The sequence below is a fragment of the Thermobia domestica genome, chromosome 11 (genome assembly GCF_964235325.1).
Source record: "Thermobia domestica chromosome 11, izTheDome1.hap1.1, whole genome shotgun sequence".
NCBI lineage: Eukaryota > Metazoa > Arthropoda > Insecta > Zygentoma > Lepismatidae > Thermobia > Thermobia domestica.
This window is the reverse complement of record NC_137464.1, coordinates 78,184,078-78,200,651: the sequence shown is the minus strand read 5'-3', so window position 1 is coordinate 78,200,651 and position 16,574 is coordinate 78,184,078. Positions and strand designations below refer to the sequence as shown.

Genomic DNA, 16,574 nt, shown 5'->3' with positions numbered 1-16,574 from the left:
TTCTTGGACATCTGAGTTTGAACTTTCGAATGTTGCTAACTGGAACTTGAAACTGACTCCAGGAATGTTTCATCACGAACTATGAAGCAATGGCTAAATATTACTAGTCTCCTGCTTAGTACAATAGTACAGACTAAGACCCATTGCAACGAAAGACCTGCTGTCGCCAGTGAGTTTCATTGTATTACATCTACCATTCAAGTGCGAAAACTACGATACAATGAGATGTGAAAAGTTTCAGAGTTGACCGATTTTCACACTTGACTCCCTGCTCCCCGCTCGCCGCCTCCAATTCTTCCTACAAGAACGGACCTAACTGGAGATGCCCTTCCGTTTTGGCGGAGGAATACAAATTTCAAATGTTAAGCTGAGTAAATGTTTAATTAAAGTGTATTTAAATGACAAAGGTTCCTGGACATAACGAAACTTACTTTTACTGTTTTTAAATCGTGTTGTCATGTTCTCGTATGTCAAAGTATCCCTACATTGCACCACAATGATGTACTGATTGCAGGAAGACTCCGTGGCCGGAAGTCTACGATCTGCTGTTGAGAAGCCATTACTGTCTTTTACTCAGATAAATAGTGGGAAAACAATTGTTAAAACAACCCCCAAACACTTATTATGTATGTTGTCACACTATATGTCACACCACCAAATTTTTTTTATATATGTAAAGAAAAGGTTTGTGCATTTATTTATAATGTAGGCCTAACAGTCTGATAAGTATGTTTTCAAAGTTATTTTCATTCAATATTGATATATTTCGTCTGCATAGACACAGTCGAGGGGTTGCAAATTTTCACCTATAGGTGTCTACACCTATCAAGGGGTGTGTACGAAAAGGGGAAAGTCAGCAAAAAATTGCAGCATACCTTCTTTTTCATAATATTATATGTTAACTAGTTATTGTATATAGAATGTGTTATATGCTTTGAATAGTAGAAACTTGTAGCTTCCTGCTAATTATATTTAAAAAGTGAAACACCAAACGATAAAAACAGTAATAGTGAATTTTCCAATTACCTCAATTATCAAAAACAGTGCTTGCGTGGGTCACCATTGACGGTTGAGCATAAGCGAGCATACAGCCAGAAAGAGAGTTTCAGGAAATAGTCCCTATCCACGGGGGTATTATCTCTGAAGGCTGGGAGGTCATGCGGCACTTCGTGTCTCGGTTAGAAAGGGTTGACGTCTTCTCTACGTCAACTCTCGTCAGCAATAAAATAACATTTAAAAAAAACAACCATCATAGTAGTTATTCCACAAATACTTTCTAACTAGAGCTAGGACTTTGGAATTTAGTTCGTCCACTAGAAAACTGTCTGCCTAGTAGTGCGGAGTAAATTATTATAAGTTAAAATACGTGTGATCATCACTTAAATTTTATTCTGTTATAGTGCAAGTGATTAGAATAACAAATATGGACAGCCGTTTTTTCTGGTTAAACAGTGTTAATAAATATATCAAAACAGTGTCAGAATGTAATCGTCCTTTATCAAACAATTCAATGTGGAGACATTTACATTAAGTATTATAAGTTCTTCTTACTTGTTAGTGATAACAGCAACCTCCAATGTGTATAATGAACCTGTAAGAAGACTGCCTAAGAACTCTTTGGTAGTAACTCTTGACTATGGTCAAATCTAGTCAACTACTACTACTGTGGCATGAAACTGCAAGCGGTACGTCAACAGAAGGCAACTACAAGAGAATAGCAGCTGCAGGGAAGAGCTCCGGGTACCGAACTCAGGACCTCTCTCATATGAAGAAAGAGAGTGGGGAAGATTCAAGACAACCAAAAGAGAATGTGCGCCGACGTAGAATAAAAATATTGCAATAAACATTTAGAAAAGAAAGAATAACTTAACAATAGTTATATTCTAAATTTTTACTTTTTTTTTCGTAGTCAGCATCCTATTAGTGTACAGTGTGTATGAAGTGAAGTTAAAAGTTCTTATTATTCAATAAAATGGTTTATCAATGGAAAGTATTGTGCTGCAACTTTTCTACAAGTTCAATTCCCACTTCAAGGGTGCTGTAACTGGATGATGGTAGATACACTAAAATACCTGATGTATTTTTGTATAGGTAAATTCTTTGCAGGTGGTCGACGGCTTCTGGCGACGGTGCAGCGTCCTGTAATTACTATAAGGCCTGTAATAATTTGTGATCTGTTGGTTAACCTACTCGTTTCCATCGTTACAGGGAAGAGGTTATCGTTATGGTAACTAATGAGTAAGTTCTTGCGTACTCACAAAGCAGGTAACACAAGAAGGAAGGCCGGTGCAGATCTACAAATCGGGCGTGTTTGTTGTATTTTGGTTATTATACAGATCTGCATACGGAAATTTAGTGGTTTATTTTGTAACCTTTTGATATTGAAATTCAAGAGTCTCAATGTTTATTTTTTTTTAGTCTACCGAAATTTACTCATTATATTACCTTCCTCTTGTGGACCCATGAGATAATGATCCTTTGATTGGTAATCAGGTCATTATCAAGACAAGTTTCAGTACTGACTTGTCAGTGCTTACTCAGGCTCCCATGCTCACACAAGTGACCTTACTTAAAAAGGAGTCACAAATATATTATTTACAATTTGTATCTATCCTGACTGGATCTATCTGCAAATAGAACACACACTCTCAGCGCTGTTTACATTAGTCTTGTTTTGAAATTTTTGTCAATATATAAGATTTACGACGTAAGATACAATTAACGTAGGATTTTGGAAATTCGATGCAGAAAAGGGAGACAAAGGATGGGAATTATGATAGTAAAATGTCCAATCTCTAAATCTGTGAAGGGTATTGGGATGAGATTTGATATATGGACTTTCCATTTAAAATAATTAGATACGTATTACAATGTTAATTTTAAATGTATACTTAGTTTTTCCCTATAAAGGAAGAAAGACGCATGAAGAAAGAAGTGGAAGTTGCAATTGTTAAAATAAGATTGCTATATCTCGAAATTCGTTAAGGTTAGGGACAGAAATTTGGTATTTAAACCTTGTATTTAAAACAATTACAGACATGTTTAATCGTTTCGAATGATGAAAAAAAGAACGAAAAGAAAAAGAAAAGTGGAGTTGCAATTGTTATCATAAGATAGCAATAACGAAATCTCTAGATTAAAGAAAAGTTGAGGATATGAAATTTGGTATAAGATCATAAACTCATTATTCATAACAAGTGGGAGTATGCCACAGGGTACCACCACAGCGCTCCTGAAAATTTTGCTTTTAACGACAGACGAGGAGCAATTTCTATTTTCCTTTCTCAGTGATACATAAAAATGACTTTGAAGTTGTCAATCTCAACATCAGGGGATAAAACGGAGGTAAACCATTTGAAATGAAGTTTTTAACACAGTACCTAATTTCACTTTGATTGAAGTCCGTTTTAAATGCTAAAGTAGATTCAATTTTTTGCAAAGAATAATGCCATAAACATGTTCTTGCCGTGCAGGGAAGTTAATGTTGAATTACGAGGTGCGAAACAGTAGACCGAGGAAATTCAGGTGTCTGGTGGTGAAGTCTCCAGTTATTTATATGTGTTTCTAGATTTTTGAAAAAAAAAAAAAAAAAAAAAACAGGAACCCTGTGGGAATTTACAGCATAATCATAGTTAGGGTCCAGACCTCCCATATTTCTATTTCTACACTGAGACACAGTATGAAAATCTAATCTATTCATAGTTCATTTTCTTCATTAATTATATCTTTCTATTAAAAAATGTAGATAATCTCTGATTTGAACATTAATAGTAACAATAATAATAAAGTTTATTTTCACTACGCTACGCATAGCATTAGACAACATAAAGGTAACTAAGATAGTATTGTCGCTTTTTCTGGTGGTCTGAGTTAAATTGGCCCTCACACCGTGAGTTGAATGCGAATGGAGATAAGGCGAAGGTCAGTTGTTGATGTGGGTATATCAAACATACTACCTGGTTCTTGAGCTGATTTTGAGTTTAACGTCATTTCAGCAGCGAGGCTATGTGAGACGGGGTCTACCGATTAACGTGGAATCCGAACCACATAAGCTCAGCCGGGAATCGAACCCGGGTCTCCTACGCCAAATACTACTTGGTTCTGGCAGTTCAGTTACACTGTGAACTTGCATAAGGACAGAGTGAGCATGGAACCTCCACAGAGCGTAATAAGGGCATGTATGCAATACGAGTTCAAACTGGGGTCAAACACCGCTGAGCGCGGCGGAAGATATGCCATTTCTTTGGTGATGGTATCGTGATTATCGTGAGTGCAGCGGTTGTTTAACAAATTTGAAGATGGTGACGAAACATTCAAAGACGCACCACGTGCCGGAAGACGAACACATGTACAAAATGAAGATATTCAGGCAGTAATAGAGGTGAAAAGTGGCCAGGCATGTGAGGAACTGGGACTACAATTCAGTGCGAGTGGAGAAACCGTTCAGCAGCACCTCCATCAACTTGGGAAGCACTACAAGTTGAGTCCATGGGTCTCACATGATTTGACTCCGATCCAAATGGCAACGCGAGCAGACCTGTCTTTCTTTGCTGTCTCGTTTGAGGAAGGAGCCATTTGTGGACAGGGTGTTGACATGTGATATGAAGTGGGCATTGTACGAAGCTGACGGCGCCGTCGTCATTGGTTAAAATCCCATAAACCGGTTCCAAAACAGTCGAAACCAGCACTACACCAGAATGTCCTTCTGTGTGTTTGGTGGACTGCTCGCGGCATCGTGCATCGGGAACTGTTACAGCCTTTCAGAGCATCAATGCAACGTGGTACTGTTATCAGTTGAGCTGTGTTCAAGAAAAACTCAAAACTCCGGAGCTAGTATTTCTGAATCGCAAAGGAGTTCTCCTGTTACAGGATAACGCTAAGTCCCACGTTTCTAAGATGACCCGGGACACCATTCTATACCTTGGATAGGAAACACTATTACATTCGCAATACTCCCCGGACATTGCACCGTCCGATTATCACCAGTTCCATTTCTTGAATAATCACCTTAGAGGACGCCAGTTTAAATCACTAGTAGAGGTGTAAAACGTACTTGATAAATTCTTTGCTTCGTGGCCCACCAATTTCTACCGTGATGGAATCCATGTCCTTGCAGCACGTTAGCAGAAGTTCGTCGATGCTTATGGGGACTATTTTTATCTTCCAGGTACGTCTTAGGTGACATATCGATGTTTGAAGGCTGTGGATGAAAAGCGACAGAACTTTCTTGGTTACCTTTATATTAGTAGAACATGTATATGAATGAATAATAAGGTATGATAAGCAAGAAAAATGTACATATAAAATAAATAACAATAATAGTATAAATTAAAATAGTTATGATTATCATAGTTTCAAAATTAGGAAATGCTTTACATTTCTACTGAACAGTCAAAATACTCCTGTAATGAATTATAGGGCGTCGATACTAACTATTCGGACAATTTACTCTTAAAAATCCTTTCCCGATCACAAATATTCGTTAGGAACAGTTACCAAACTCATCCAGTCAAGGACCATATGTTGCGACACGTTTAGCCCGGGGCATTTCCTCACCTTAGACCGCTTTCCGAATGGGTGGTCTTCAGATTACTACCTGCTGTCTATATTAGTTTTCTCATCTTTGTGTTTAGTCATCCACTGGTTATATCTTCTAACCATCCGCTGTACCCACCAAGGTGAATAAACGGAAGGAACGCCGCCAGAAACTTAGTTTTGATCGCTCACGATCATCTCACCATTCTAAAGAGGATTCCCAGTCGCACTTACCACGAGCTAAACGTAATCATACACTTTTTGAATCATCTTCATCGACTATTTCAGATCACTTCAATATGGATGCAGATTTCCCATCTTTACCTTCTTCACAGAATCAGTTTCTGATCAACCATTATCTGCCTTCAGGAGTTTTCTCATTCTTTCTCACTAATTACGATCCAAAATATCAAGTTCACAAACAACTTTACCTTCGTCTAACAAAGTACGTACTTCGCTTTAACATCACTCAAACAATCTCGATCCGTAAGGGTATCTTCATTTAAATTCCCGACTCTAATATGGTAGCTTACTCCTATGAGATATTTCTAGAAGGCGCAGATCTTTCTAAACGGCCGTTATATCGCACGAAACAACGGCTGTCACGTTATTGACTAGCACTCTCAACTGTCATTCGCGGAGTCCCATCAGACTACACTGATAACGAGGTTGCCGAAGAACTCAAACTAGACGATCATTCTGTCCTCTAAGTACATACGCTTCTCAAACGCATTTATGGTCGGAGTTCTTAAAAATTCCTCGACAACAATTGACAATTTTCTTTTGCACGAAGCCTACATTTATCTTAAATGGTTCAGACTCGTAACCTCTAAATCTCCGGCACCCCTCCCTGTCCGATATGAAAACTGTCAAGCATAAAACTCGTATCATACTTTTCGATGCTCGAATACAATCAAGTGCGGTTTCTGCTCCGGACCTCATACTAACAAAACCTGTACTAATCTTCAGCAGCTTTCACTCTGCAGTACTTGTAATTCTAACCAACATGGGATTTGTAGCTAGCAATGCAAAACCAGACTCACCCCCGAACCTTTTAAGCCGGTACTCGTTGTTCCTCTGCGTTCTAACGGAGATTCAAGATACCACTGTTCCTTCGCACATCATCCATGTATCAACTGATCAACAACAACCAATTTTGTTTTTCATTACGGTTACTCATCAGAATTTTCATCTTTTCCTTCGACATGACATTTTACAAGAAGTTCAACAAACAGCCAAAGATATCCTTATAACTTCGACTTTCAGACAATATATTCTAGTCCAACTGTGTACTTTCACTCTGATATGTTCCAAACAGCAGTGTAACTATTTCGAGTATCTACACCATTAACTCACCTCGTTGGTTTCATCATGGAACTTGTAAGAATATACACCATAAACTCACCTCGTTGGTTTCATCATGGAACTTGTAAGAATATGTTCATTAAATAACTATCTATATTTCACTAGCCTAAAGTAACAAAGCCTATATTATTTTACTCTCATATAGCCAAAGTTTTAATATAACGTGTAATGAAATACAGTAGACCAATGTAAACTTGTATTAGCCAGCTTATGGTTTTTATAGTTTTATATTTAAAAGTTTCCTTTAAAAACTCGTAAGTTTCACCCAACCTAATCTGTTTCCTCTTTCTCAGTCTTATTTGCTACTTTTTAATGTAAATTCCTGGAGAATCACATCCACTGAATTCCTCATGAACCCAATAACCACACTGTCTACAGCGATACTACAATTCTACACAAATTATATGGTTTGCGTTTCCAGAAAGAGAAGCAAGGTTGTTTTCTCCTAAAGTAAGTAGTAAGAGTAGATTGAAGATCCATTTCCTTGATCGTGGTTTCATGAACCAAATTTCTTTATCATTAGAATGATTTCTTCTTTTGTTGATCGCTACGATTTTCTTCTTTCCTTCCTGAGATTTGAAAACATCTTTCGTGGGTGTTTTTATCAACATTTCAGAGTCCTTTTTTATTTACATTTATTCTTTGAAACTTTGCGGAATTTTCAGTATTTGAAAGTAAAGAAGACAAAGGTCAAAATTGGCAAAAGATACATCAACAACTGAAGAGGTGCTAGGTTGGGGATTGGAGACGTTATTTTTCTGTTGCAAAGGATCTGAACTTTTCAATGACTCAAGGACAACATTGCATTGATCAAATGTTTCAGGAAATCTTGATCTACAAACCATTCTGTTCCAGTCATTCGGTTCAAGTTGCGCTTAATGTTGTTTCTTCCAGCAACTCAAATGCTAACCAGCGATGATCATTTTGTGTTAATCATATTTGCTAATAATGTTCGTTTATCTGCAATTGACTTTTCGTCATCTTTCGTAAACACTAAATGTCACCCAAAGAAGCCCAAAGAAGGAACTTATTTTGTTACATCTCTCCTTTTGCAAAATATTAAAGGAATTCCTGTAGTTTAAGAGCGATATGAAGCGATGTTCTCTCTATGATGTTTTGTAGTGCATATTCCAAGCCATTTTGCATCTATGATGCTATTCCATTCGGTTACATTCAATACTCTAACCAAACTCCTTTACACGATGTACATGTGACACTATTATTTGCTTGAATAGTAGTTGTTCCTACTTAATGTCGTTTTAAAATTATTAATTTTGTTATTTGTGGTTAGACAAACGGATTTTTTTCCTGCAGAAATCAGAATAAACAGTTGGGGTTGTTTGTCTCTCAACTTGTGTAAGTGACGGTTGTAGCTTGACATACGTGCAGTACGTTACGTTGGGTGAGTTTCATTCAATAGTTTTAACGCTGTGTTGAATTTTAACTCTGTTCGTAATTCTTATTTTTATTATTTTTTCAGTGCTCCACCTCCCAGACCTCTTGAAGGTAATTTAGAGCCAAAAGATTGGTTGAGTAATGTACAGTATTTGTATAAAGGAAAACTGCGTGGTCCTGAATCACTTGCGTTCCTAGGTGAAGACATCTATACAGGACTTCTAGGAGGAAGGATCGTCAGGATACGTGGAGATAATATTACAACTGTAGCGCGCTATGGAAAACAATGTGGTAAGGTTTGTTTTCATTTTAAAAGTTCATTTTTACGTAATTATTTTACTACTTATGCACATTATTATTATTTATGTTGTCACTTCTCGATACTATGCATTATTTGCAATTAAAACTTCTGCCCTTTTACGTCATGTATTCCAGACTTTCATTGCCTCTCCCCACAGAACTATAGCTTTGACTAATTTAATTTACATATTCCCCTCACCAGTCAGTGCATGAATCCCAGATTCATAAATAGGTGTACATTTACTTTCTTGACAGATAGTACCTGTTCTTCGGACGCTGAATTCATATCTAAAACAGTTTCTTACTATTTATTACAATTATTTCTATATAGAAACTACTATTGAAACTGGACGTCGTCTACTTATTACTATAGTTGTTTCCAAAGCTAAATCAACTTTTCTTATCAGCAGTAAAACTATCAAAAGGTTGTTAGCAGCCACATGCGGTTTGTCAATCAGTTGATGTTGCCGGTATTATAAAAACTTAGCCGCTCTTCCTGTCGCCATGGCAAACAATGGCGACGCACTACTCTCCGTACTCAGTGTTGCAAAAAATAAGCGGCTAAATAAAACAAGAATAACCACGGGTCATTAAACGAAGTAATTTTCTCTCTTATTAATATACTACTACTACTACTACTACTACTACTACTACTAATAATAATAATAATAATAATAATAATAATAATTCGTTAATAATAATATAATATGAGCCGTTTCGGGCTACTGTGCATTTTCGGTAATGCCCGGAAAATAGAATCGACCCTGGACCACCCGTTGGATCGATATTGTATTTTTACCGGTTTGCCCGGTTGACCCTATGAATCAGATTCACCCGTTTGAATCTATGAATAGAGTTGGCCTGATAACCCCATTTTTATGAAAACAAATTTAGTCTGTCATTATTGTAAATGATGTGTTGTTTCACTTTATTATTGTAACATAAGTTGCTCTATTTATCATGCACGAACTCGTGACGAGTCTATCGGGTCAAACGGTCCAAAAATGCCAAATGGGTCAAACGGGTCAAACGGGTTTATCAGGTGTAACAGCCGAGTAAACCAAATGCAACGGGTATCATGCGGGTACCTGTTTACCCGAAAATTTCAGGCACTGATTATAGGTTAAAACCATAATTAAGAGCTCTAATTGTTTGCATTCACTTTTTTTTAGCTAGCTGACTAACGAACTTGCGGTTACATAAATTAAAATGCACAAATCTAAATTACTGCATTATATTATTGCAATGAGCATGAGAGTGATTTACTATTAGGAGTTAACGTGATGCACTAATATTAGTCTTTTATAATTATTATTATTCGACAGGCCATCTGTCTATAATGACAATTTAAAACTTTTTTAGGAAAAAGAAATGGTTAAAAATTATATTAAGTAAAAAGATCCTCATATTTATTAATGTACGCAGGTTAATATCTGAGCGTCATTAGTAATTTCCTGTGTGTAACATCCTAATTTCCAGTTTGTATTGTTTTTATGCACCTGAAAAATCACATTAGAAAGAAACTGATCAATTATTGATCTGCCTAACTATATCATAAAGTGAGAAAAAATGTACTTACGAGCAGGCAGACAAACAGGCAGAATCTTTATTAAGAGTACTGCTAATATTATTATTAGTAATAATAATAATAATAATAATAATAATAATAATAATAATAATAATAATAATAATAATAATAATAATAATAATAATAATAATAATAATAATAATAATGATAACTAAATACTTTATGCAACAGCCATTAGGAGGCCTGGGCTTAAGACACTCACTCCTGTGAGGTGATGTGTTGTCAGCAGATTTGCTACCCTCGCCGTTAATGCTGGCTTCCTAGACTGCAGTTTGCTACTTTTTTCTTTCAAGTAGCTTCCCAATTGTTCTCACGACGCTGGGTGGACGCTGCAGCGCCAACACCGTCTGGTGAGTACGAATGGTCACACCTATCCTTCCTCTGACCAGACCCAGGACTGCTTGACTTCGCTGATCTCACCGGGAGTGATATTCCAGTGTAACTAGGGCGTTGGTAATAAAATAATAAATGCATATTGAAATAGTGAGGAAATTAGCTAGGGAAATATAGAGAAATACTGAACTGACTCCCTGGAACTACGGTTCATGAGGGACTGTGCCTGACACATGGCGCAATACAACAATGATCAGCTACGCACAGAATATATTCTAGATAGGAAGATCTCGGTTTTTAAACTATGTTGTTATTCCTTTAGTCAGTGGTCGAAGTGGAAGATATAAGGAAGTATACCCCGCATACTCCCCCTCTTCTATTCAGAGCATTGCCTTTACGTCACTTATACTGCGGGGGCCATCAATAGGTCCTGTTGGATCGAAAAGGTCGAGAGCAAATTATTACTGGACTTTGTCTAATGGCACTAGTGGATGATTTCTGGCTTGGTCACATGTTCTGAAAATCGTGAGTTTTTTGGCAACATGGCAGCAAAGGTCAAAGGTCGCCGAAAAATTACTCTATATCAGAAATCTTTAAATATATTTAAAACGGTTGAGCTTTTTAAAAATAGCCTTGTACAAAAGTTTTTCAGAATCAAATTTTGAGCAAATTCACTATTTCTACCTTCTTGCCCAGTGGCGTAGCGTCATGAAAAATTTGAGGGTAGCACTATTTCCTAAACTATCTTAAAATATCTGGACCATAGAAATATCCATATGAAAAAGAGGTAAGCAAATATTTCAGGAGAGAAAGTGGGGCATATGCCTCCCTCTTCCACCCCCGAAGCGACGCCCTTGCCTAAAACCTACCTATATCGCAAAAATGCTCGAACAGTTATATGCTGATATATAACGTAAGCGTATACGGTACATTTTATTTTATTTTATTTTATTTTACGGTATTTAATTAAATATAAGTCACTGTAATTTCTCAGAGGTTTTATTTAATTTAGTAGAAGAAGTCGTACTGCATTTAGTAAAGCCAGTATTAACTACTTGTTTTTGTATATAACCTACATTTTTCATATCTTCGTTATCTGAGTTCTGAATATAAATCCTATTTACTTACAAGGAAATAATTTTATTCTGCAAAGATACTTAAATTACATTCTCACTTATTACCATGTTAAATTTGAAGTTACCTATATATACTGATATTTGTTTATTTTATTAATTGTATGAATTGTTTTCTCTCCCGTAACTTCAAATACTGATTATCTGAACGTTCAAGCTAGTGCTGTCGAAATCGGTTTTTGAAAAAAGTGAAATTTCAAAAAAAAAAAAAAAACCGAAATGTCGGTTTTAAAAACCTCATTTGCGGTTTTCGGTTCTCGGAAAACCGGTTTTCTCAAAACCGAAAACAGCAAATCTCACAAAAATTTGACAGCACTAATATCAAGTAACGACGAGAAAACAACAGAGAATCTTTCCCCACTTCGACTCACAGTTGCCAGATTCCCTCGGCGTAGGGAAAAAATGCTCAAAATTTGCAGAGAAGAAAAAGGGCATTTTTTCTTAAAATGTCAAAGTGTAGGGAAATTCTTGTTGAGCATACTTTTACAATTCGTAGAATAAAAAAAATAAGTTGAATTTCCGACAAAGAGGCACGGCTATCGTTATTGGGAAGTAAAAAGATACAGAATAAAACATGATCGGTGTTTCCCTCACGTATAAACTATTGCAGGTGTCTGGACTTGCGATAAGAAATCAGTCAACACATGCAAAACCACAACATTCACATTTATCGAAATGGCAACAAATCAACAATAAAATTGTGTATTGCGATCTAGATTTTCTTTCTTTTCTTTTTCTTTTCTTTTTAAAGAAAGGGAGGTGGTGCTTTTTTGTTAACAAAAGAAAGAGTGGCAGTACTATTTTTCAAAGCAAGGGGAAAGAGTAATAATAATATAAAAGATCTCAGTCTAAGTGGATGAGATTTCAAATGGAATTTCAAGAGTTGCATGTGTAGTGATCTTAAATAGGGATATACCTTATTTTCTACTTAGCTTAGTGTTGCCATATTACCCGATTTTAGCGGGTACCACCCGATTTTCAGGTTCTACATAAGCATATCTTAATCACGAAAAAACACCCCATTTTTGGGATTGGAGAAAAATCTAAGACGACTTAGTTGTACACCTCTGACAATCTCAATCGCAATTCAGTTAAATTTGGACTCGCGCTCAGGCTAAGGCTCTGGGCTATCTGAGCAGTGCGAGTTTGCAGGACTATTTGCTAGTAAGAGATCTGCTTTAATGCACAATGGTTTTCTTTGTTCATGTGTTTCTAATGTAATGTATTGGATGTTCTACACGAATGAATATTCGTTTGTAGATGTTGTGGCAAACATACTTGAATTATTCATGCCTTCATAAGCTACAAGAATGCCGAATGACAATTTCAAGTGTAACGTTAAAGACTTTTATAGAAGCTAATTTACGTTTGTTAATCAGAGCAGAACTCAGTTTGAAGCAAAATTAACACTCTGGAAAACTCAGTTTCGTTTGAAAAGTAGGCTGCAGGGAAGCAAACTGGACCACACCTGATTTTTATATATTTTGTATATTAGACCATGAGGAACACGAATCTGAAGGAATTTTGACATTCCGAATTTCGGAACTCGAGATATTAAAACTTAAAGTTCAATATAGACGCTATGTATCTATATGAAAAAAAAAACAATATTCACTATACGAAACATATTATGTTATGTGAGATATATGTAAAGGTAACCAAGAAAGTTCTGTCGCTTTTTGTGAAGGTCTGGGTTCAATTGGCCTTCACACCGTGAATTGAATGCGAATGCAGATAAAGCGAAGATCAGTTGTTGGTGCGGGTATATCCAACATTCTACCTGGTTGTGGCAGTTCAGTTACAACATGAACTTGTGTAAGGACAGAGTGAATATGGAACCTCCACAGAGCGTCATAAGGGCGTATATGCTGTTTGAGTTCAAACTTGAGTCAAACGCCACTGCAGCGGTGCGGAAGATATCTCAGGCCTTTCGTGAGGGTGTCGTGATTACACATACAGTGCAAGGGTGGTTTAGCAAGTTTAAGGACGATGACGAAACACTCACGAAAGACGAACCACGTGCCGGAAGACGTGTACAAAATGAAGATCTTCAGGTACAAAATTAAGATCTTCAGGTAGTAGCTGAGGCGAACAGTGGACAGACATATGAGGAATTGGGGCTAACATTCAATGTGAGTGGAGAAACCATTCGGCAGCACCTCCATCAACTTGGGAAGCACTACAAGTTGGGTCTATGGGTCCCACATGATTTGACTCCGGGCCAGAATACTACGCGAGCAGGCACCTGTGTTTCATTGCTGCTCGTCTGAGGAAAGAGCCATTTCTGGACAGGATGTTGACATGTGATGAGAAGTGGGTCATGTACGAAGCTCCACGTTGTCGTCATCATTGGTTGAAATCCCATGAACCGGTTCCAAAACAGCTGGAATCAGCAATGCAGCAGAAAGTCCTCCTGTGTGTTTGGTGGACTGCTCGCGACATCATGCGTCGGGAACTGCTACCGGCTGGTCAGAACAGAACATCAATGCAACTGTCTGCTGTCAGCAGTTGAGCTGTTTTCAAGAAAAAACCTTGGAGCCAGCACTTCTCAATCGCTAAGGGGTTCTCCTTTACGGGACAACGTTAAGCCCCACATGGCTAGAATTACCCGGAACACCATCCTACGCTTTGGATGGGAAACACTATTGCATCCACCATATTCACTGGAAATTACACCGTCCGATTATCACCTGTTTCATTCCTTGAACATTCACCTTAGAGGACCCCAGTTCAACTCCGTAGTAGAGGCGCAAAATGTACTTGATACCTTCTTCGCTTCACGGCAAACCAAGTTCTAACGCGAAGGAATCCATACCAATCCCGAACGTTGGAAGAAGGTCGTTGATACTGATGGTTACTATTTTTCATCTTCCAGGTACGTCTTAGGTGACATATCGATGCTCTAAGGTGATAGGCCAAAAAGAGACAGAACTTTCTTAGTTACTTTTATACATACTATATAAAACTACTGTATAAGTTCTAGTATCTCGAGTTCGGGAAGTCGGAATGTCAAAATTCCTACAGATTATTGCTCATTTTTTTGTCTAGTTTACAAAATATATATAAAAATCAATGGGGTCGTTTTTGCTTCCGTGGTCACTTTATATACGAATATCTCAAGTTCCGAAATTCGGAATGTCAAAATTCCTTCAGATTCGTGTTCCTCGTGGTCTACTTTACAAAATATATGAAAATCAGGTGGGATCCAGTTTGCTTCCGTGGTCACTTTATGTACGAATATCTCGAGTTCCGAAATTCGGAATGTCAAAATTCCTTCAGATTCGTGTTCCTCGTGGTCTAGTTTACAAAATAATTGTTAAAAGGTGTAATTAAAACAGCAAACATTGTTTCTGCTTTGAAAAGGACAAACATGGTTTCACTTATAAAACCAGAAACACTGTTTCGGACGGTTTTCGCGTTCGAAAAGAGCTTTTGCGGTTTCGGTTTTACAAACCGCATTTGCGGTTTCGGTTTTGAAAACAGCTTTTGCCTTTTCGGTTTCGAAAACCGCATTTGCAGTTTCGGTTTCGAAAACCGCATGTGCGGTTTTTGGTTTTCAGAAAACCGGTTTTCTAAAAAACGAAAACCGCAAATGTTACAAAATTCGACACCACTAGTACAAACGAAGACTTTATTTCCATTTTTCTTTACAAGGTACAACACTAAGTAGGAATATAATTGCAATCGATAAAAAATAGTGATATTGAGGTGTCATTTAGTTTAGAATATGTACATTTTTACACGAATAGGTGCACATAGATGTGACATAAAAATAGACGTGACTAGATAACATCAAAATTACATGAAAGATTTTTATATTCGCTGCTTTCACAACTGCAAAATTGACAACAAGACATGACATTAATGCGACACTTACAAGATGTGTGTTTCTTGCGCATTTTTTGCAAGTGCAAGGGAATGGGAGGTCGATAGAAAGAGTTCCAAGTGCCATTTCTAGGATCCATTCGCCATCACTGTCTGTGTAGTCATACTGATAAGGGTCAACTTCTGGGACTTCATCAAGTATGTGGTACCACTTGTAGCACAGAAAGTAAACTCTTCTGATGTGAAGATGTATCGAAGGTGAGGTTGGCGGTAATTTGGAGAAATCCAAATGCTTCATGTGATGATAATGGTGAATTCTATATTTATCCATCGATGAGAATTTACTTGACATCATCTGTACTAGAAAGGTTTCTGCAGATATTATCATAGTTTTGACAATTCTTCTTTACCGAATTCAGTCAGATATTGTGCCACGTTCTTTGCAGTGATAACAGCAGAATGCTTAGTGCCAACTTTGTTTGTAGTGTCGCATCCAGTTAGAGCGTGGGCTGCCGGTAAGACATCAATCACGAGACTCCGCAAACATTCAGCAAGAATATGGGTGAGAACATACTGTGAACTGATCCCTGACCCACATAATATCCATAATTCTACTAATGCGTGACTTCTGAAATAATTTCAGGTAAAATACAAGGCACACATGAAGGCATCAGTATCAGAGAATGCAAGAATTAGCTGCTTAATGCTCGAGTTGGACACTATCCTTTTTATACACATCGAATATGATAGCTATTCTGCTTGACCCTTGTGTTATCAATGGAATTCTACGCAAGATATGATGTGCAAAATCTACGGGCATGAAGTATGAAGTCCAATGCAGCTGAAGTTGCTAAAGAAGACACAGAGAGAGTTGAAGTAGGCATTTCAAGTAATTCTTTTCCTGTACCATTCCAGATTTGTTTGATTTGGACAGGAAACCATCTTTTGTTAGGAAGAACGAAGTTGAAGTTATTTCGTAGCACAATAAGCGATCGAGTGGATATTCTCTCACCCTAGCTATGTCAATAATCCTCATACTTTCAGATGTTTCCCTTATGGTGTCAAATTTCTCGTTTTCTTGTTGAGTCTTGGGTTTTTTT

General features: G+C 37.3%; 1 protein-coding gene across 1 annotated transcript in view; it reads left to right on the top strand.

The window, feature by feature from the left end:
* The window catches only part of LOC145663604 (adipocyte plasma membrane-associated protein-like), a 272,201-nt gene that overhangs the window by 204,528 nt on the left and 51,099 nt on the right, over positions 1 to 16,574 (top strand). Inside the window, exon 3 of the mRNA XM_081729713.1 lies at positions 8,381 to 8,586. Coding sequence (XP_081585839.1) covers positions 8,381 to 8,586 — 206 coding nt within the window. The remainder of the gene's footprint in view (positions 1 to 8,380; positions 8,587 to 16,574) is intronic.